Source organism: Chelon labrosus (assembly GCF_963514085.1).
Source record: "Chelon labrosus genome assembly, chromosome: 6".
Taxonomy (NCBI): Eukaryota; Metazoa; Chordata; class Actinopteri; order Mugiliformes; family Mugilidae; genus Chelon; species Chelon labrosus.
Window position 1 is genome coordinate 21,197,421 of NC_140342.1, and position 19,905 is coordinate 21,217,325.

The 19,905-nt window shown below is 41.4% G+C and overlaps 3 protein-coding genes across 4 annotated transcripts in view; 1 reads left to right on the top strand and 2 right to left on the bottom strand.

Moving 5' to 3' along the window:
- The window catches only part of zfyve9a (zinc finger, FYVE domain containing 9a), a 28,657-nt gene extending 22,142 nt beyond the window's left edge, over positions 1–6,515 (bottom strand). For both annotated transcript variants that reach the window (XM_084546060.1, XM_084546059.1), the window contains exon 1: positions 6,266–6,515. The gene's annotated coding sequence lies outside the window, so the exon portion shown is untranslated. The remainder of the gene's footprint in view (positions 1–6,265) is intronic.
- A 1,870-nt stretch (positions 6,516–8,385) lies between these two features.
- LOC311489372 (transcription factor BTF3 homolog 4-like) lies at positions 8,386–13,652 on the bottom strand. Its single transcript, XM_084546439.1, has 6 exons — positions 13,573–13,652; positions 12,995–13,054; positions 11,520–11,633; positions 10,711–10,912; positions 9,180–9,239; positions 8,386–9,017 (listed from the first exon to the last, which is right to left on the bottom strand). The coding sequence occupies exons 2-6, from the start codon at positions 13,046–13,048 to the stop codon at positions 8,971–8,973; spliced, it is 477 nt and encodes a 158-aa protein (XP_084402565.1). The 5' UTR covers positions 13,049–13,054; positions 13,573–13,652; the 3' UTR covers positions 8,386–8,970.
- Positions 13,653–14,069: 417 nt separating this feature from the next.
- On the top strand, positions 14,070–19,866 carry txndc12 (thioredoxin domain containing 12 (endoplasmic reticulum)). The gene is made up of 7 exons (XM_084547156.1): positions 14,070–14,249; positions 16,004–16,064; positions 16,265–16,317; positions 17,019–17,092; positions 17,203–17,272; positions 18,756–18,839; positions 19,119–19,866. The coding sequence occupies exons 1-7, from the start codon at positions 14,150–14,152 to the stop codon at positions 19,196–19,198; spliced, it is 522 nt and encodes a 173-aa protein (XP_084403282.1). The 5' UTR covers positions 14,070–14,149; the 3' UTR covers positions 19,199–19,866.
- The last annotated feature ends 39 nt before the right edge of the window (positions 19,867–19,905 follow it).

Sequence of the window (19,905 nt, forward strand, 5' to 3'; positions counted from 1 at the left end):
TGTTTCTGTAATGAGCAGTTAAACAAAAATATCATTTATTTCAAGTCATACATCTTTTCATTTAATTCTAACAAATAGGCCGAGCCGATGGGAAAGAACATTTTACACTAAATGAATCTAAAATTGTGTTGTTCATATTTAAGTCATTCATTGTGTTTTGTTGGGAAAAAAAGAGGATAAAAAAAAAATATTAAATCGCAATATTGGGGGTAAAAAATCGCAATTAGATTATTTCCCCAAATGGTTCAGCCCTAGGTTGGAAGATACTTAGGTGCAACTCATTCAGTCTATAAAACGACTTAAGCTAGAAACGATGGCCGCCTGGACATACCATACCAACTCTCATATATCACGCTAGCAGAAGGGAAAGTATTAGTCCAAATATGAGCTCACCAGCGATGATTGCCCGCTAGTAAATACTTCTGGAAAAGACATCCGCCATTCTGGCTCCTTTTGAGGCGTTGACCAGGAAAGTGAGTTTAAAAAGGTGTCGGTTGCTTAGTAGGCAGAGCAGCTTGTTCACGAGCCAGAGGCTTACCAGTTCGATCCTCGGTACACGGACCACGTGCCTCTGTGTCCTTGGTACTGGTGTATTAATGTGTGTGAACGCGTAGGCAGATGTGTCATTGTGACTGAAAGCAGCTACGTAAGTATGAGACCATTTACTAAAAGTGTGGCGCCTGAATAGCTTTTGTGCGTGTTTGCCGACCACGAATAAAGAGAGACTGATAAAAATGATTTAACATACTCACACTCGATGAAAAGTTGTTTTGAACACAATACACCAAAATTCATTCAATTTCCTTTTTTCTGAACAAGATTTCTTGACAAGAAGCCATTCAAGGTTAAAGTTTCAGCCTTAAACTCGGAGAAAGACCCAAGGTTTCCTCGTCAAATTAAGAAAAAGTGTCCTGCATAAATGTTCCTAAGTGTTCAGACCTGGTCTCAGCTCATCAAGTATTTAAGAGCTTGAGAGGTAGCGTGAAGAGTCACCAGCTGATGGCTGCACTAAACATACAGAAACAGAGGCCATAAGAAATGTTGTTTTGAAAATATATTATACGCTGCAACACAAAAAAAAAAGGTCATGCAGGTTCCTGACTGGTTTGACTGAGAGAACGTAAAATGTTCCAGTAATTCTGCGTCACCACCTGTATCATCTGTTCTAGAGAAATAAAGAAAGATCTATTTTAGCGCCGCAATGAGTCATCAATTATTAAATTACACGATCAGCAGAAAAACAATCAGCAACTATCTCCACCATAAATCAATCGCATTTCCTAGTTCCAGCTTCTGAAATGTGCCAATAAGCTGTTTTTTCTCTGTTTTATTTGAAAGCAGTTTTAATTTATTTGGGTGTAGGACAGCTGGTCACAAAAAAAAAGATATTTAATGACACTGGATTGATTATTGGAAAACTGTGGTGGGTGATTTCTGATGATATGAACCAACAATTATTCAAAACTATGTATTTATATCAGGGCTGTAGTCAAGACCACCTTTATCGAGTCCAAGACAAGTCCAAGACCAGGACTAGTCGAGACCAAGTCAAGACCGAGTCCAAAGAGGTTCGAGTCCGAGTCAAGACCGAGTCCAGGACAGAAAAAACAAGTCGTATGCATGATGACATTATCAAGACTATCATTTTTGGTTATTATTAGTTGATCTAAAAGCAAAAACAGTGTCACAACTCCCAGGATTTTTAAGTATAACCACTCCCCTTGATATCATCTAACGTGATAAAGACACCTGGACTCGGTCCAGACCAAAAGCCATATTTGGCAAGACCAGTGGGCTGAGACCGAGACAAGTCCAAGTCCAAATACCAGCGAGTCCGAGACAAGTCCGAGACCATAGAAAACCGGACTCGAGTACTACAGCCCTGATTTATATTCATCAATATTACAACCAAGAGATTAATGACTAATGAAAACAATCATTAGTTACCGCCTTTATACACATATTTTACATATTTGTGACAAAGTTATTTTACTTCAGCATCCACTAACTTGTCTTCAGCAGCGAATGGAAACTGGAAACTGGAAATCAGGACATGATGAAGACCATGTGATGCTGTTGAGAGCTTGGGAAAAAGCTATAAAGTGGACTTTAAGTCATAAACTGATCCCAGAGTTGACGGACTTCTCTTAAAATTCTTAACCTAGCCATAACATCTGGTATGAAGGCAATCACAGTCCTCAAAAACCTCAAAAATCTCCTCAAAACCTTTTTTTAATACATGCTTGAGGGGTACAATATGCTACGGCGGGTGATGACGAGGAGGGAATAATGATACGCCGAGCAGTAAACTGTCACGGGTGGCGTGATGCAGTCCTGATGCATAACTAGAGGCCGACAACCGGCTGATTCAGTGAATCAGTGCATCGCTTTTTCCACCTGCGTGTTCTTATATCTACACATGAGAATAACGACAAGAACTTTAGAAGAAACCAAATATTTGTTGGTTGCAAATCTCAAATGTAAGGATTTATTACTTGTATATACGGGCAAACTATTTTTTCAGTCTCCGGTATTTTTCAAACTGGTTGCATTGCACAAAACAAGCAAATTAAAGTGGATGTTGAGAAAAATTTAACACTATTTTTCGCATTTAATAAGACGCTGGACTCCCTGTGTCTGGTGGGTTCTCTCCACGTCCTCCAGCTTCCTCCCACCGTCCAAAGACATGCTCCTTAGGTTAATTGGTGATTCTAAATTGGCCGTACTTGTGCACCTGAGTGTGAATGGTTGTCTGTCTCTCCGTGTTAGCCCTGTGATAGACTGGAGACCTGCCTCTTGCCCGATGACAGCTGGGATAGGCTCCAGCCCCCCCCCCGTGACCCTTCACAGGACAAGCGGTTACAAAAAGATGAATGAATGAATAAGAAGCAGCAATTCTTGGAAGTGTTGCTTGAACAAAACAACCCAGAAATATCCCCTTGAGCTCTGAGAAACCTAAAGAGAGTGTCAAAAATTATAATATTTTCCTCTAACACTTTAATACAAACTATTTTAATACTTCTTTGTGATTAACAGGGGATTTTGGCTTAGGGGGAAATCCGCTTCATCATCTCAGAATTCAAAATTCAAACAGTTTCTGAGGAAATCAAGGTCCTGATTAAATTGTGCTGTCAATTTAATCTAAAGCTACAAAACTTTCCAAGAACGGCGAGCTCGCATCCTGATAAACAACACTTTAAGTTCCATATCCAACGCCACCGCGCTCCAGACGGCGTCTACTGAGGGTCAACACAGGAAACCTCAAACGATCGCTTCCTCTTTTTAAGAATGGACTGACATCACTTTCTAACAACATGACTGAGTGAAACGCCGTTATGTAATATTTAACGCCCTGACTGGGAGTACACTGGGAGTTGTCCGACCTCCTCCTCCTCCTCCTCCTCCTTCTTTTGTACGCTTGTTTTCCTGCGGTATCGCTGGAGATGAAATAAACTAAAAAAAAAAAAGCAAAACACTTAAAAGAATAACATGCCACAGGTTTGTATCCTCCAAAAAGGTCACGCTCTCTAATAAAAGAGATAATTTCTCTTGACAGGAGAAGTTCAAATCCACTGAGATTTGAAGAAGGTAAAGAAAGAGCCGCTCTGCTTCACAGCGAGTGTCAGATACTATTAAGAGCTCCCGTTCCCTCTTATGTTTTGATCTACATTTATGCAGCAAGAAAAACAGCGCAGGGAGACAGGCTTCTGGGCTGCCGTCAGAGAGGGACTTGTAATACTTTCTGAAGGCTTACAGCAACCTACATCTGGGAAGTCTCTGCACGCACACGAGACCTCGTCTTTGCGTGTGCGCCTGTTGGATCAGTCTACTCAATCGGGTTTTAATACCTCCGAGGGATGGAGTGGGGGTATCATCTTCTCTTGCTTCAGGTAAAAACCCTTATCAAATGTCCTGTATAGGGTTACACATTTGGCACGGATGATCAGTCACTCCAGGCTGGAGCGGTGCCACCTAATACCACACCAGAAAATGATGACGTATTTAGAAAAAGTTCAATATTATTTGATGTCTTAAGTCGTCCCGTCTGGAGGCCATTATTGGGTCGTGAGAGTACCACTAACTGGAAGAAAAACAGGGACAAAACAAATTCCTCCAACTGCAGGTTAGTATCTGGTTGCCAACAGACCCTAGTCATGTGACTTTCAAGTGTCCACCACCCACAGATGTTCCTAATAAAACCTCCCCGCTAATCATTGACAACCGGGGCCACACCGCTAGGACTAAGGCTGGGTTTAAACAAATCGATTTTGAAAGATCCCATATTGATTCATGAAATCCTGAGATTGATTTTTGACACGCCGTTTCCTGCATCCTCTCGTGAGAATCCGACACATGACAGAAGCTACAACCTTGAGAGCACCGTCAGACCCGGAAAGGGTGACTGGATTTAAAAAGTATGACGACAGAGAAGAGGTAGACAGAGGCTAAGCCACGTGTGAGATGTCACAAGAGGTTAAATGTTGTGGAAATACCACACAGACAACATTAGTTTAAGTAAAATTGTTTTGAAACTCAAATATAAATGATTGGTTATTGAATATAATCGAATTTAATCTGGACCCACCAAGCAATTAACTCGGTGCTGGCCTTCTGATTGGTCTATAGAGTCTAGCGGTAACACGGAGGCGAGACCACTAACGTTAGCAACCACGGTAACATCGGCAGAAATTGGACAAATAACCCGTCTTTTCCAACAGTTTCAGCGTTAACGTAGGGGTAATTCCAACGCTTGTTTTTCCTGTTTTTTAAGTTTTTAACGCTAACTACGTCTAATGTTTTGGACCGCCTCACTTCTACCGTTTGTCCATCCTAGCAACAGTAACATAGGAAGTCAAGACAAAGAGTAGGAGCCTTCTGGTTGGTAAGTTGGCAGACCAATCAGAAGTCCTACAAAGTGTCAATAGTTTGGGATCCCATGCAATAAAAAATAAATAAAATTAGAAATTAGGCCTCGAGATGGCTGCGTTTTGGCATATTTCATAAATCCTCTTAAACCTACGAACGCCCCATTGTGCATCAACAAGTGTTACTACACCATTTACCCTTTGACAGACTTTTCTAGTTTGGATTGGGGCCCCCCTTGACCCTAGAACCGCCACTGTTTAGAAATGAAGAAGCCACTTTGTAAAAAGAGGTGAAATGTCTTCAACAAAGCTGCTTCAGTTTTAGCTTCCTCTTTGTGCATACACCTGGACCACTGAGACATATTTTTCTCCTTAGTCACACATTCATGTTTAATTTCTCCCCGTTGATGACTATTCAAGGTGGCACCGTCTGGGATGGGATGGGATGGGCCCCACTTCTTCATTCAACTCCACCTTCCCAGACGTTTTATTTGACCAAGGCCTGGAGACTTAAAACGGCATGAAGGCATGGCACCAACAAACCAAACTCCTAGGAGCGGGCAGATGACCATTATTAGCCCGGATTAAGCAACCCTGAGTGGCACTGTGGCTTGACTGTGACTGCCCACAGGCCAAACACAGCTTCGCCGGGTAAATATTATTCACAGGTAGACAGGGTAAACACGTGGAGAAAAAAAAAAACTGCTTTATGTTGTTAAATGGTGTCATGAGACCGTTTGTGGAGGGTTCGTTTGCACCAGAACTTGGGTAGTTGTGTTAGCTCTGGGTTGCTAACTGATATTAACGGCCACTTCAACCGCCCCCCACCAACACCCCCCAAAAAAGGCCAAGAGTTAAGTTTCCAAAACAGTTACTTTAACAGTGTGGTAAAAATTTAAAAGAATAATAATTATAGGGGTAAAACATAGCTCTGAATAGCAGAAGGCTGTTACCGGGAGGGGTGAAGCAGCTAGTGTTAGCCCCAACCGTTCAACGGGCAGTCGTGCGCCGAGTGACGGCAGCGACTTGCTGCTCTAACGGACACTCACGCCGTCACTGACTCGGTGGGCTTTGGAGGCTAACCGCCACTAACGGCTACTTATAACGGTTACTGGGAATCTCCAAAGCCTCTCGCGCTGACAAAATAAAAGTCTTTTTTTTTTTTTATTAGTGGGCGCCTGGCTACAATGCGAAGGAGAGCGTGTTGTGTAATTGACGTGAGAATACAGGGTTACCCTGAACGCCACATTGTCGGTGTCCCCTAACTAGCTAAACAGACCGTAAACCACCGCGGCACCCGTCCGCACTCACTTCGGCCGCAGCACTTGTCGCCGCAATGGCGGTTGGAGCAGCAACAGAAGAAGCGGTGGAAATTCAGGAAAACATATCCAGTTACTCACCGGAGGAATCCTCATCATATTCACGGGCAGTCCCGCCGCGCAGCCCCGCCGTTAGCATCCGTCATGCCTAATCGCCTTTCAGAAAATCTTCTTCTTTTTTTTTCTTGTTGAGTATTTGAGTAGTAAGACCCTCCGCAGCCCGCCTGGCTCAGACAGCACAAGTCGGAAAGTAGTCTGCCGTAGTTGTGCGACAGCTCCCAGGGATCCCTCCCCCAGAAGGTTTAACGCTCGGAGAATAAGGAGCGACGTTAAGTCATCCACAGTGGAAAACGTCCAACTTCCGGTCACACCTTTCAAAATACAACCCCCATCTACGCCTTGCATTCTAATGGTATTAGACGCTCAGAGACGTTTTACTCAAGAAAACCTTAAATCTACAAAAAGTAAATAAATATAACTGCTCATACCAAGTCCATAAAGGCACTTCTTAAATGAATACAAGTGCCGCCCAAAAGTCTAACGTCAAAGTCAGCTTTATTGTCAATCCTGACACATGTGCAACACGTACACAGGATTCAAATTTCTTTCCTTGAAGGCCTACAGTGCAACAATTTAAACATACAATGTACACATCTGAGATAAATTCACACATCTTCAGATATTTTTTGCATAAAAATGACCAAATCCCAACAGTAGACAAAGAGAAACTCAATTAAACTAATGAAACACAAATAGTATGTTTGTGTATTAGTTCATTCAGGACAATGAATCATTTGCAGATGTGTGTGTGAACCCTGCTTTTCAGTATCTGCCGCAACTAAACGTTTCTGGTAACTGCTGATCAGTCATCCACAGCGGCTACAAGGAATTTTAGCCCGGATTCAGTTGTGAGATGTTGGTGGGTTTCCTCATGTGGACTGCTTTTTTCGGGTCCTTCCACAACATTTCTATTGGATTATGGTCAGGACTTGGACTTGGCCAGTTTTATAGATATATATACTTAAATATCCCACTCACATCTACAACCATACCTTTTTTTCTTTCTTGTTCTTTCATTTTCTTAGCTATCATTCTCGTACTCTATGGGATAGCAACAAGTAACAGGAGTCAAACTCCTTTCAAGGGTGAATATAGCTGATTCCTATTAAGATGTAGATTATTTTCTTGTTTAAACTTACTGTTTGTCTATAATATGTTAAAGGATTGTACAAAATAAACAAAAGTTTGAGGTAATATAATGAAATCCCACTGTGTCCAAATATCATTTGAAAATTAAAGTATATCTATTATATTATCATAGAAGGTTAAGTGGGCCTGATAATAAACACAACTGAGGCTCCCACTTCGTATTTTGCTTTAAAAATAATTTAAATAACTGTACATTTTTAAAATTATCTTACAGTATATCAAACCTGTTGGCTTATATAAGTTCGGTTCTTTATTACATTTCATAATTGGCATTTAAAATATATATTTTACCTAAAGTTTAATATAATATCTGATGTCATTCTAATTTAAGGATGATTTGTTAACGCCATTTATTTAGAGGTTTAATATATGAGCTTTTATTTTGCAGGTGCCACCGGGTGGTTTCCGGTTCTGATCCAGTTGTTTCTGTCAAACTGGACGCGGCTCGGACCGCTCAGCTGCCTGCTACAGCCGTAGAAGCAGCAGCAGAAGCAGTAGCAGCAGCAGCAGGGACATTTTGGCTCAAACCGGGTGGGAGGTGGTGTGAAAAGCGCCCGGGGCGGGTCCGCAGATCCGTCCCGGGGGGCTCTCACGACGCCGTGCGGAGCCAAAATGGCTCGTTCATCTCCGGTAACCTTGTCCGCCCAATGACAGCAGCGGAGCCACTGATCAGCGCGATGCAGCAGCACAGGAGCGTCAGAGGTGATCAATGAAGCAGCCCACCCAAACCCCTCACTCACAGAAACCACTCCTAGTATTAACAAAGACTAAAGAGAAGATAAATACTGAGTTATATTCATTATTAATTAAATTAATACCCATAAAACTTTTAATATCCAAATAAAAGTGACGTTATAATATTGTTTACTTCACTTTTGTGAGTTTCAGCAGAAAGCTAATTGTTTACTCTTATTTTGACTAATTTAAATATAATTTTTAATAATTATTTTCCCTTTAATCTTTTAAACACGAGGCCACATGGATTCAAGGACGACATTTTAGGCTCATCTGTTTATTCCACTTATAAAATAATAAACCATCGGTTACAAAAACGTGACAAATAAAGGCGTAGCCCACGTCTTTAAAACTGCTAACTGTAGTAGACATGTGGGAGAATACTATAATGTTATAAATGTTTACTTATTCCAGCAGCTAAAACAAATCGGTAAATAAAGAGAAACATGAATAGCCCAAAAACCTTTTATTAAAGTCATAGTCACCACTATAACGTTAGGTGAATCATTTATTGTAATTTAATAAACAATCTCTTAAATACTAGCCCCGTTTCATTATATGTGAAGCTCATTTCTAAAGGAGTTTGAGTCCTTTGGGTGGCAAGAGTCGTACAGATCCTTGTTTCTCGGTGTGTCCATAATATGACCGCCTGCTGAAATCAAAACCTATCTGGATGTTGCTGCTGTTGTGGCGGGTTAAACTGAAGAGGCTCTCTGGAGATGATGCACTGCACCTTAAACAACCGTTTCCCCACAAGAGGAAAATGCCCTTTGTGAGTCCAAAAGAGGTAAAAAATTAAAAACGGTTGACTGAAGGGGGGGGGAGGAGGACTGAAGGACTCATCAGTTTGCTTCGTTCTTTGAGGCTTCGTCAAAGTTCTCCACGAGATCTGTGAGACGAGAAACAAGAAAGAAGATCAGGTTTGGTCGAAGCAATAAGAAGTGAATTAATCATATTTTCACATCACATCAATACTGATTGAACTGTCATTTAAAGTGTCAGATAAAATGGTGACACAGTCATTTCTGACAGAGAATAAAGATCTTTATACCTGGTACATCATCGTCCTCCTCTTCTTCATTTTCCTCCTTGACTGCCTTCATTTCCATTGCTGTTCAAAAATAGATATTCAAAACTTAATATTGTTTTACTGGCAACCTTATTAGGTACATGGAAGCAGCTCAGTGCATTTAAACATGTGGACATGATCGGGACAATCTGCTGAAGGTCAGACTGAGAAAGGTGATTTAAGTGAACGTGGCTGGTCTGAGAATGTCAGAAACTTTTTTGATGCCAGAGGTCCGAGAAGACAAGTCCAGACTGGCTGGAGCTGACGGAAAGGCAACAGTAACTCAAACAATCACTTGTTACAACCGAGGTTTGGAGAGGAGCATCTCTGAACGCACTACATGTCAAATCTTGAAGACGATGGGCCAGAGCAGCGTAAGATCACACTCTTTGTGCCACTCAGCTGAGGACAGGAAACTGAACTTCGCCTGAACTGGACAATAGAAGACTGGAAAAACGTTGCCTAGTCTGATGAGTCTCGATTTCTGCTGCGATATTCAGGTGTAAGCGTTAAAGCATGGACCCATCCAAACCGTTTCAGACTGGTTTCTCAAACATGACGATGAGTTCACAGACCTGGGATGTGGCAGAGGGCGACTTTTACTTCATGGATGTAGTGTAGACTAATCTGCAGCAACTGGGTGATGTTATCGTTTCATTACGGAGCGAACTCTGTAAGGGAAGAGTCCAGCACCTTGTTGAATCTACACTACCAAGATGTACCTAATAATGTGGCCAGTCAGTGTATAATAAGGAGGAATCTAACCAAAGTCTTCTATTAAACTCCACATATTTTTTAACCGAGTCAAAAAAAAGTCAAGTTCTTCCACACAGCCTCTTAATAATGTGTAATTTCTCTTGTTCTGCTTAGAAAAATTAAAACGTGAACACCTGTAATTCCTTTACAACTCCACAAACGTCTGCAGTCAAAAAGCACCTTGTGTTGAGACAGTTTTTAGACAGTCTTTCCCTAACCTGATTAGTTGTGTTTCCAAGTGGAAAAGCTGCTCTGATCTCCTGTGTTTACTCCGCCGGCTGACATCAAGGCCAGCCGCTTCAAACTGAATCATCTAGATGCTCGGGCGGCGCGCTGGACTGAATTTATCTGCAGAGTTATGGACAGCCAGTCTCTGCTCTCTGAATGCTCACATTCTTCCTGTCTGCTCTTTCGACACGCTTCTCGTTCGCTCCGTTCTCCTCGCTGCTACAACCGGTTTTCTTAAGGTCACGTTTAAAGAAATCTAATCCCCACAGATTCTAAAGCAAACAATGTTGCACAAACCTGTCACAAAAAAAATCTGCGTAAGAACACACACATGTAGAAGACAGGGTATTTTGCTGTGTTTTAAGTGGGTTCAAATTGTCTTTTCTCACTATTCTACACTTTTATCTCATCTAAATATTTATAAAATGATCCGATTTGAACATCTCTCATCTTGAGTATACACAGGGCTACTGGGAACCCTGAGTTCGGGGCGGTGTTTAAGCCTGGGTGTGTGCCTTTGTGTACTCACATTGCCGTGGGAACTGCTCGGCCAGCTTGCGCAGGCTGGTGAGGCTGTCGGCTCCCAGCTGGCTCAGGATACCCGGCAGCATCTCTGTCAGCTGTTTGGTCTCGGCGTGGCCCGTGATGGCGAAGGTGTTGGCCGACAGAGACGCCTGGACTTTGGGGTTGTTGAAGTGGATCACCGACCCGTCGTCTTTTATCATGTTGACCTGAGAGGAAAAAAAAATACAGCCACAGACACTGGATGAGACTCTATACTGATTAGAAATGTCATCTGGATGCATTTGCCTGATCTTTTGTATTTGTTTTACAGCTGCTAGAACTCAAGTTTATTGGGTAAACAAATGAAAACCCATATTCTAATATAAAAGTCCTGCACTAAATCTTAGCTTCATGAAGGTTATAATGATCTTTATGTTGAAACAGTGTCAGAAAGGTGGTAATTCTATTGTATGATCATTATAGAGGATGTAGTTTGTGGTCCTCTCAGACTGGACTAAATTAAACACTAAAGTGTTTCTGTTGTTTAGCTTAGTCCACTGACTAAAATGGTGGTTGTGAAAAATAATAGAAACCTTTGTCAGTACAACACAATACAATTCATCGGTACTACAAACCACAGCCTCCAAAATAAATACACAGTTGAATCAACAGCAGCCTCAGCTATTTGAAAACCACAACCTTCAACCTTAACTTCAGTGCTGCCTGTCTTTTATCATTCCTCATGACAGTGATCAAATATTTAGTATTATCAGACGAAAAAAATGAATCAAAACATCTCACAACGGTGACATTAGCTTTCCTTTGATAGCTCACCTCCTCTATTCCCGCGATGTTGTTCACAGCCAGTTTCTTCAGCGAGCCCTGGAGTTTCTTGTCGTCAGCTGTTGCCGTTTTGTGAACAACCTTTTTCTTCCTGCGGGCCGTTCCCTGAGGAGAGAACAGGTGCCGGAGCCGGAGAAGGGATTAGAAAACTTCAGTGAACCAGAATGTCAAACACAGTTAAATACCACCAGGTCACCCCTTTCGCGTCCTATCTTGGGCATCATCATGTATTCAGTTTTATAGACGACACTTGTGGTGATCTGTGTGCAAACGCAAGAAAATAAACTGGACTAATGGTTTCTTGAGCACATTTCAGGAGTTCTCCTCCCTGCCGGTCATTCAGAACTGAAGAAGCTACTTGGAAGACTGGTTCAACGTCTAAATGAAACGTATTCAGTATATCATGGCTAAATGATGGGACACTTTCTACAAGGGGCAATAAAGTAAAGTGTTCTAGTGTTAATTTGTTTAAAGACACTAGTGATTAGAGATAAAGCTCTGCCCTTTGGTTCTGCCTTGGGCAAGCACCTAAAACCTGCCAAACTGCTCCCCGGGTTGCCTTGCATAGCTCATTTGAGTGGATTATTTTACAATAGTGTACATTTTTCTTTCATAAGATGTTTCTACTTGTGTAAAAAACCTTGCATACCATCAATTTCAAATAGGGATGTCCTGATCAAGTATTTTTGCCCCCCAATCACTTACTCCGACTCTCAATCTGATCTTAAACAAAAGTTTCTCCCCTGGAGATTCATAAAAGCTGTCTGCTACTACAGAAATAGGCCGGTCATCATATGCCTATGCCATTAACTCTGTGATATTTTAGCCATGACGCCGTCCCGAGGAGTGTTTGTTGTTTTTTCGGTGCAGTCTTTGTCTGAAAGTACTGAAAGTACCGTTTTGTAATTAGGTGTTGAATCAAGCTAATAGTCTGACTGACTTGCACTCAGCAGACATGTTTAGTCATGAGATTTTTGCAGTGACTTTTGGCAGCTTTGACGTCTGGATTGGCCGATCAGGACATGCCTAATTCTCACTCACATACGCCTCATGCCTGAAACTCTCATCTGAAGCGACACACTGTGCGGGCCCATCTTCTTGTCAGTTCTGGTAAAGTACCAGTAAAGTATATTTGATTGTATTTGAGAATGTCAGTGTGGTGCAGTCTAGGAGAGGAAGCACAAGGCCTCTCTCAGCAAAAACAACAAATAACGCCACCTAGTGCTTGACTGAGAAACCTCACAGTAAAACTGAACAAAGCCACAGAGGCCACAGAGGAAGGGGCCCAATGCTTTACCCCCATAAAGGGAATGCTGAGGTCAGGAGGAAAGACCTGGCAGATGCTGAATGCCATCAGAGTCCTTAAAATGAGCCACAACTGAACAAACAACAGGGCAAAAACAACAACCGTGCACAGAACATGTCCAATAACAAAGGACAAGAGAAGTAATAGTGCTGGACTTTACCTTTCCACCTATCCGGACCTGAGCTTGAAGTTTGGCAAGCTTCTCTTGATTCATAGTGTTCTGTTTGGATTAAAAAAAACAACAACACATATTTAACATTACTTAATTATTATTCATTATATGCAAAATAAATAAATAAAAAAAAATACATGTTTCCATTGTTCACAAAACAACAGGCAGTTTAAAGAGTCGCATGTGGTTATAGTCAAACTTGGGCAATAATTGCTGCGATAATCCTCATCTTTAAACACAGGCAATGAGCTAACGGGCTGATAACGCATCCGCTGACAGTTAAACAGAAATTACCAAGAACAATGACCAACACAATCTAAATATAATAACGAAAATTATGTAGAATGAGTAATTTTAGAATGACATATGCGTCTAACGTGCAGTCACAGTAGCTAGTGGCTAACTAGCAGGCTAACTGTGCTATTGCTAGCATTGCGGCTGAAGAAACAAGCTAAACGAATTTAGTTTTTTTGCGCTTAGCCACGCCGACAGCTAAGTTAAAAACAAACGGTAAACGAAATGGGCTCTGAACTCCACGACAGACTGTAATTATTATTATTTCTTACCTGTTATAAGGTTCTATCTGTCAGTCCGTTGAGCTGCTCTTGCTACTAATGAAGCAGCACAGCTTAAACTAGCGACAAGACAGCAGCAATGAGCATCACTTCCGATCTAGATTTCCATAATAAAATCTTCAAAACAACAATAACGCAACATTTTTTAACTAAATTGTGGAAAATAGCAAAATAATAAAATGAAACATGAGCTAACATATATTTGGAATTGAATTCACGCGTGAATTCTTTGATTTGTTTTTTATTACAAATATTTGGGGGCTTTTAAATTTGTGTTTTCGTGCGCATTTCCGGTCTCGTATCAACAGTTCGCTGTCTAACTTGACCATCAGACACTGCAGAGGGGAGCACGCGGTTTTGTGGATGTGACGTCAAGAGAACAGCCCCTGCCGGCCAATGGGACGAGGAGGACGCACGGGCGCGCATGCCCAGACGCGCAACGCCTATTCCAACTTCATGAGTGGGACTTTTATTGTGGAATGTAACGCTTGAACTTCCGGGTAGCCGGTTATCGAGGAGTCACTGCCATTACCTGCTAGCTACAGTAGAAGGGAAAAAGCCAGCCAAAATGCAAACATCTTTAGCCAACCTCGCCATTTTCTCGTTTTTGCATGTTTTAGTGTCGCTGTCTTGTTTTCAAGAGGTCGTCGGAGCCGCCAGTGCGAAAGGTGAGTTTATAATGAGAGGAAATGTTGTGATTTTAAGCAGGAAATGTGTGTGTGTGTAGCTTTCATTGATAGAGGAGAGCTAGCTGTCTTTGTGTCAGCATCCTGGAACATGAAGTCTGTGTCCTGGACAAGTGTTTACTTCAGTGAAGACGGACTGTCTCTTTGTCAGACAAGTAATATATAATTTATTTACATGTTTTCATTTTAGCTGCTAAAATCCCTTTAAATTTAATGATTTCTGCAGATTTTATTCAGAAAACTGAAAATTGCTCTCACCTACAAGGAAGTGTTTGTGCCAAAGATCCTCAAGAGACACTTTAATATAAAGTAAAAATAATATATGCACACATTAACTGATGTGCAAGGGATACATAATGCAATTAATATGGTATAAAGGTGCATTAATGTGACTTATTGACTGAAAAACCTGCACAGAAAAACTTTATAAACACAGAAATAGATTACTAATGGTAAATATTAGCGTTAATGGTTGCAAGTTCATTTTTTTTTTTCTATTATAATTAGAATTACTAAGTTGATCTTTTAATTTGATGTACGTAAACAGTTTTTAATGCCTGTGACATCTTGCAGCAGCTCAAGGTCATTTTTAAGTTTGGTCAAAAAAACAACAACAAATAAATTCTTTTTTATTTTGACATTAAACAGAGGAAAGCAGCAACTCCTCACGCCGGAGCAGGTACAACGAGACTATATTTGAGTTTTGATCAAAGGTTAACTTTTACGATGAACCGACTGTGAACATAGTTGACAGGCTGAAACTCTACATGAAAGACAGACTGTGAAATCCCCGTATTTCCCTGGGAATAGGATCATATTATACTCTTTAATCTATTTAAATCTGAAAATAAAAACAAAACAAAATAGACAGTACAGTCAGGAATTAACATGCCTCTTTTGAGAAGTGTTCTTGCAGAACATTAAACAATGATGCAGTCGTGTCGTAAGATGATGGCAGTATCCTTACACTGCAGCTCATGATCAGCTGTAGGATTATCTGTTATACATATATTGTGGAAATTAAAGCGGGTATTACACTTTTAAAATGGAAACAGTAAATTAAATTATATTTTAACAACTGAGATGACATTTAATTGTCCTTTACCTTTAGTGGAGATGTAATTTTCTTTGCATTCAAGTCTTTTTTTGTTCTAATTACATCAATTAATTACATACCTCAGTTGTTTACACCAGAACTACATAAATTAGAAAAAAAAATTACTTTTTATGAACGTATATGTATGTCTGCACTGGGAAATGTCCTTTTCAGGTGCTGATTAACACACAAAGACTGTAACAACATAAATAATAACTGAAATCTGAAAGCTGGATCATTGAACCTGCTTTTTATTTATTAAATAAAACATTAGAAAATGCCAAAAAATGCCTGTGACGTTATCCTGCAGATCAATGTGATGCACATAAAATGCCTCAAATTGTCACATTTGACATTTGAATCAGTGAAAGCTTTGTTTAAAACAGCTTGGACCGTTATTCAGTTATTAAAATGATTCATGAATTTACTTTAGAACTAATAATTGAGGCTCTAGTTGATACGTATTTACAGGTGACGGAGCAGGCTGATATTGAATTACTTCCATTCAGTCACGTTCGCCACAGACTGCTATCAGCTCTTTCTGCTGATTGTGTATTTAGGCCAGACCCACCCTGCTGCCTGAAACATAAAACCAAAGTAACACAATGCTGGTGTGCTCCCTGATTCCTTCTCCTGGCAGGATTTGGAGATAACATCCACTGGAGGACGCTGGACGATGGCAAGAAAGAGGCCGAGGCCAGGTGAGAGGAAACATTACGAACACTTCCCGAGACTGAGAGCAGCTCTTAAAGAACCCCCCCAGCCCCCTCATCCCTCATCTGCATTTCCCCTAAAGACCGGAGCAGACTGACGAGTTGGTGTCAGTTATTTATAGAGCAGGAGCTGCTGAGTGTGTTTAGTTCAGGCACTGATCCGCGCTCTCATGTGTTTGGATTGACAGCGGGCTGCCCATGATGGTCATCATCCACAAGAGCTGGTGTGGAGCCTGCAAAGGTAAAATGACGTTGGCACCTTCCAAGAGGCTCGGGATGCCCGGTCATTAAAAAGGGCTTATGATTGTTTTAGAAATCAAATAAATTATTTAGAAGCAGATAAATAAAGGCATAGATAGATAGATATTTCACATTTCCTGCTGGAGAATGGCTTTAATGCTCTTAAGGTTTTAGAAACTGTCACAGTTTTTTGACATTTTACCAAAACATTCTGAAGTTACAATTGCAATACAGAATGAAAGTGCAGACTCTCAGCTTTAATTCGAGGGTTTTCACGTCCAGATTGGAGGAAATGTGAAGGAACTAAAACCATTTTTAATTAAGACGAAAGAAATGTAATTGGACTTCTGACATGGGCGGCTGCATATTAAAGAGCTGTAATTCCTAAACCCTTCCTCCTATTTGGATGTGAATACCATCAAATTACAGCTGAGAGTCTGCTGTGTTCATTATGTAACTATAATCTGAAAATATATTGAAATAAACGTCTAAAGGACACCCTCAGAAGAACCATGTCCATTCTCTGATGAGGCACAAGGGAGACCTATACAATATTAGGAAGGTGGTCATAATGTTATGCCTGATTGGTGTACTTCAAGCTTCCAACCTCATATATATAATTAGTATTTCTCTCAATTTCATAGCTCACTGGCAGGATAATAATGAACTGATCTGTTATTTTTTTTTTTTTTTATCAATCAGCACTGAAGCCCAAATTTGCTGAATCCAAGGAAATCGCTGAACTGGCACACAACTTCGTAATGGTCAACCTGGAGGTGAGGACACGTCTTGTTACTTATTATTAATTAATTAATTAATTAATTTATTTATTTAAATCGATCAAGCTTTAAAACATTGGTTGAACCGCTATCGCCTGTTTGAACAGGACGAGGAGGAGCCGAAGGACGAGGCCTACAGCCCAGATGGCGGATACATTCCTCGGATTCTTTTCCTCGGTACGAGGGTGAGGGGTAGGGTGGGGGGAGGCGAGGCAAGGCTCTTGTGGTGTAAACACCTTTTCAGATTCCTGTGGAGAGACTGGTCGAGCGCTTACCGAATAACACGAAGCAGCAGCAAGTTGTCTTTACTAGATATAACATGACCTGGATAATTAAAAATCATTACAGGAGCCAACTGACAATAAATCTACTCAGCAGTTTTAATATTTTGATAATAGTGACAGTCAAAGGTCCTCAGGTAGGAACATTTGCAGCTCTGCTTTGATGTACCTAATTGTATGTTGAATATTTTAAGACTTTTTTGGTCTTTAAGCCTTGACACAGATGTACATTTGAATGCAAACAAAGTCCCGGCTGGCAGATTCCAGCCCAGACTTTTAAAAATAAATTATATATTTTCTGGGCAGCACAGTGGGATGGTGGTTAGCACTGATGCCTCGCAGCAAGAAGGTCCCGGGTTTGAATCCATGGGCCGACTGGGCCTTTCAGTTTTTGAGTTTGCATGTTCTCCCTGTGTCTGTGTGGGTTCTCTCCAGGTACTCCAGCTTCCTCCCACCGTCCAAAGACATGCTGGTTAGGTTCATTGGTGATTTTAAATTGGCCGTAGGTGTGAGTGTGAATGATTGTCTGTCTCTCTGTGTTAGCCCTGTGATAGACTGGAGACCTGTCCAGGGTGTACCCGATGTCAGCTGGGATAGGCTCCAGCAGACCCCGCGACCCTTCACAGGAACAAGCGGTTACAGAAGATGAATGAATATATATTTTCTTGGGGCTTTTTTACATCTTTATGGAGAGAGACAGGAAATCACTAGATGAGAGAGGAAAGCAGCAAAGATTCACTGAGGAAGTGTAGCCTCAATTTACAGGGTAACATGCATCCGTCTGGCATTGGACAAGAGGCGGGGTGCACCCCGGACACCAGTTTATCACGTTTAACACAGAGAGGCAAACACCGATACCACCAGATAACATGTAAAGTACGTCTTACGACTGTGGGAGGAACATGCAAACTCAGAAAGGCCGGGACGCTGGATTCAAAACCCAGAACCCTGTTGCTTTAAGTCTTAGGTTAATTCATAATGAAAACAGTTTGGGAGCAGTTCTGTCCTTTAGATTAAAACTACTCGCCTGCCACTTCATTAGGTACGCTAGTGTGAAATGAATGCATTCTCATATAACTGTATTTTGGAGGCTGTGGTTTGTCGTACTGTTGAATTGTATTGTGTTTTACCAGCACACGTTTCTATTATTTTGACGTTTTAGTCAGCGGGCTAGGCTAAATAACAGAAATGTATTTAATTCAGTCCAGTTCAACAGCGTGACAGTCCTCCAAAATGATCATCCAGTTGAATTAAAACCTTTCTGATGCATTTTAAACATAAACTAAACGTTACAACAGACATGAAGGTTGGCAGCACAAATAAACTAGTGTAACTTTAAATAAATATTAATACTTGACTGCTCTTGTTCTTCCTCACAGATCCCAGCGGCAAAGTTCACCCTGAAATCACCAACAAAAACGGGAACCCCAACTACAAGTACTTCTACAGCAGCGCAGAGCAAGGTAACAGCCGCCGTTATTTAATCATTTACGATAACGATAAGCTGAGAGAAAAGAAACTGCACGTGTCAGATTGAAGACACTTGTTCAAGGAGATCCTTTAGGGTTTTTATTGGGGACATCTGTGAATGGCGCCCACCTCAAACTCACTTGACTACGGGTCTGTTAACGTCAAGATACTCACTCGTTTGCAATAGGAAGAATTAGTTTTGGGGGGCTGAGAACTTACCATCATGTACCTGGGACTGATGCGTTTTCTTTTCCTCCCTCCGTCCCACTCAGTCGTCTCCGGCATGAAGGAGGCGCAGGACGCACTGACAGGCGACGCTTTCAAGCAGGGTCACACCGGAGACGAGCTGTGACGAGGCAGAGACGGGGCGTCCGGCTGTAAGGGCTACACTTCCTCCACCACGGACACACACACACAAAGAAAACAACAACCCTTACTCTGTTTATACTCGTCACAGTGGGGTCCATCCCGCTACCTGAACCAAGCCAGCCTCTAGGCGCCGGTACTTGAGTCTTTTCTCTGTTATTTTTTTGGTCCTGTATGGTTTCTTCCAGCATTATTACTCATTTCCTTGTCTCTGTTGTTTTAAAACCGTGTACAGTGTATTTGTACGCCCGTTAACTGAATGCCATAAAGCGTCTGTAGAGGATGTGATAACCCACTCACACACACGCTCCGCTGCTGGATAGCACGCCGAGATTTGAAGGAAACTCCCGAGAGATTCATGAACACACGTGGATTAGCAATATGAAAATCAGTTGAACCCGTTTTAAAGGCAACAAGATCCCTTCTATGTGCTTCCAAACATCCTCTACAGCACGTTAATTATAATCTGTGACGACTTCTGATTTCCGTTCTTCATTTAATCCTGCCAGTTTATTGTGAAGTGATTATATTTTCTTTCTACTGGCCTCTGTTAAACACTTTAAAACGAGGGGGATGGGAACATTGGTCTTGTATGTATTTTATACACGTGCACGGCCAAAGTGTGCAAAAAAAATAAAAGTTTGTTGTACTGAGCCGCCGCCTGTCCCGTGTCGTGTGTTGTGAGCCAGGAGC

Excerpts from the sequence above, each read along its gene's own strand:
- txndc12 (XM_084547156.1), top strand. The coding sequence starts at position 14,150 with ATGCAAACATCTTTAGCCAACCTCGCCATTTTCTCGTTTTTGCATGTT. Across the intron at positions 16,065-16,264 it reads AAGAAAGAGGCCGAGGCCAG|CGGGCTGCCCATGATGGTCA; the intron begins GTGAGAGGAAAC and ends TTGGATTGACAG. Across the intron at positions 17,093-17,202 it reads TCGTAATGGTCAACCTGGAG|GACGAGGAGGAGCCGAAGGA; the intron begins GTGAGGACACGT and ends CTGTTTGAACAG.
- LOC311489372 (XM_084546439.1), bottom strand. The coding sequence starts at position 13,048 with ATGAATCAAGAGAAGCTTGCCAAACTTCAAGCTCAGGTCCGGATAGGT. Across the intron at positions 9,240-10,710 it reads CGAGCAGTTCCCACGGCAAT|CAATGGAAATGAAGGCAGTC; the intron begins GTGAGTACACAA and ends ATTTTTGAACAG. Across the intron at positions 9,018-9,179 it reads GGAGGACGATGATGTACCAG|ATCTCGTGGAGAACTTTGAC; the intron begins GTATAAAGATCT and ends CTCGTCTCACAG.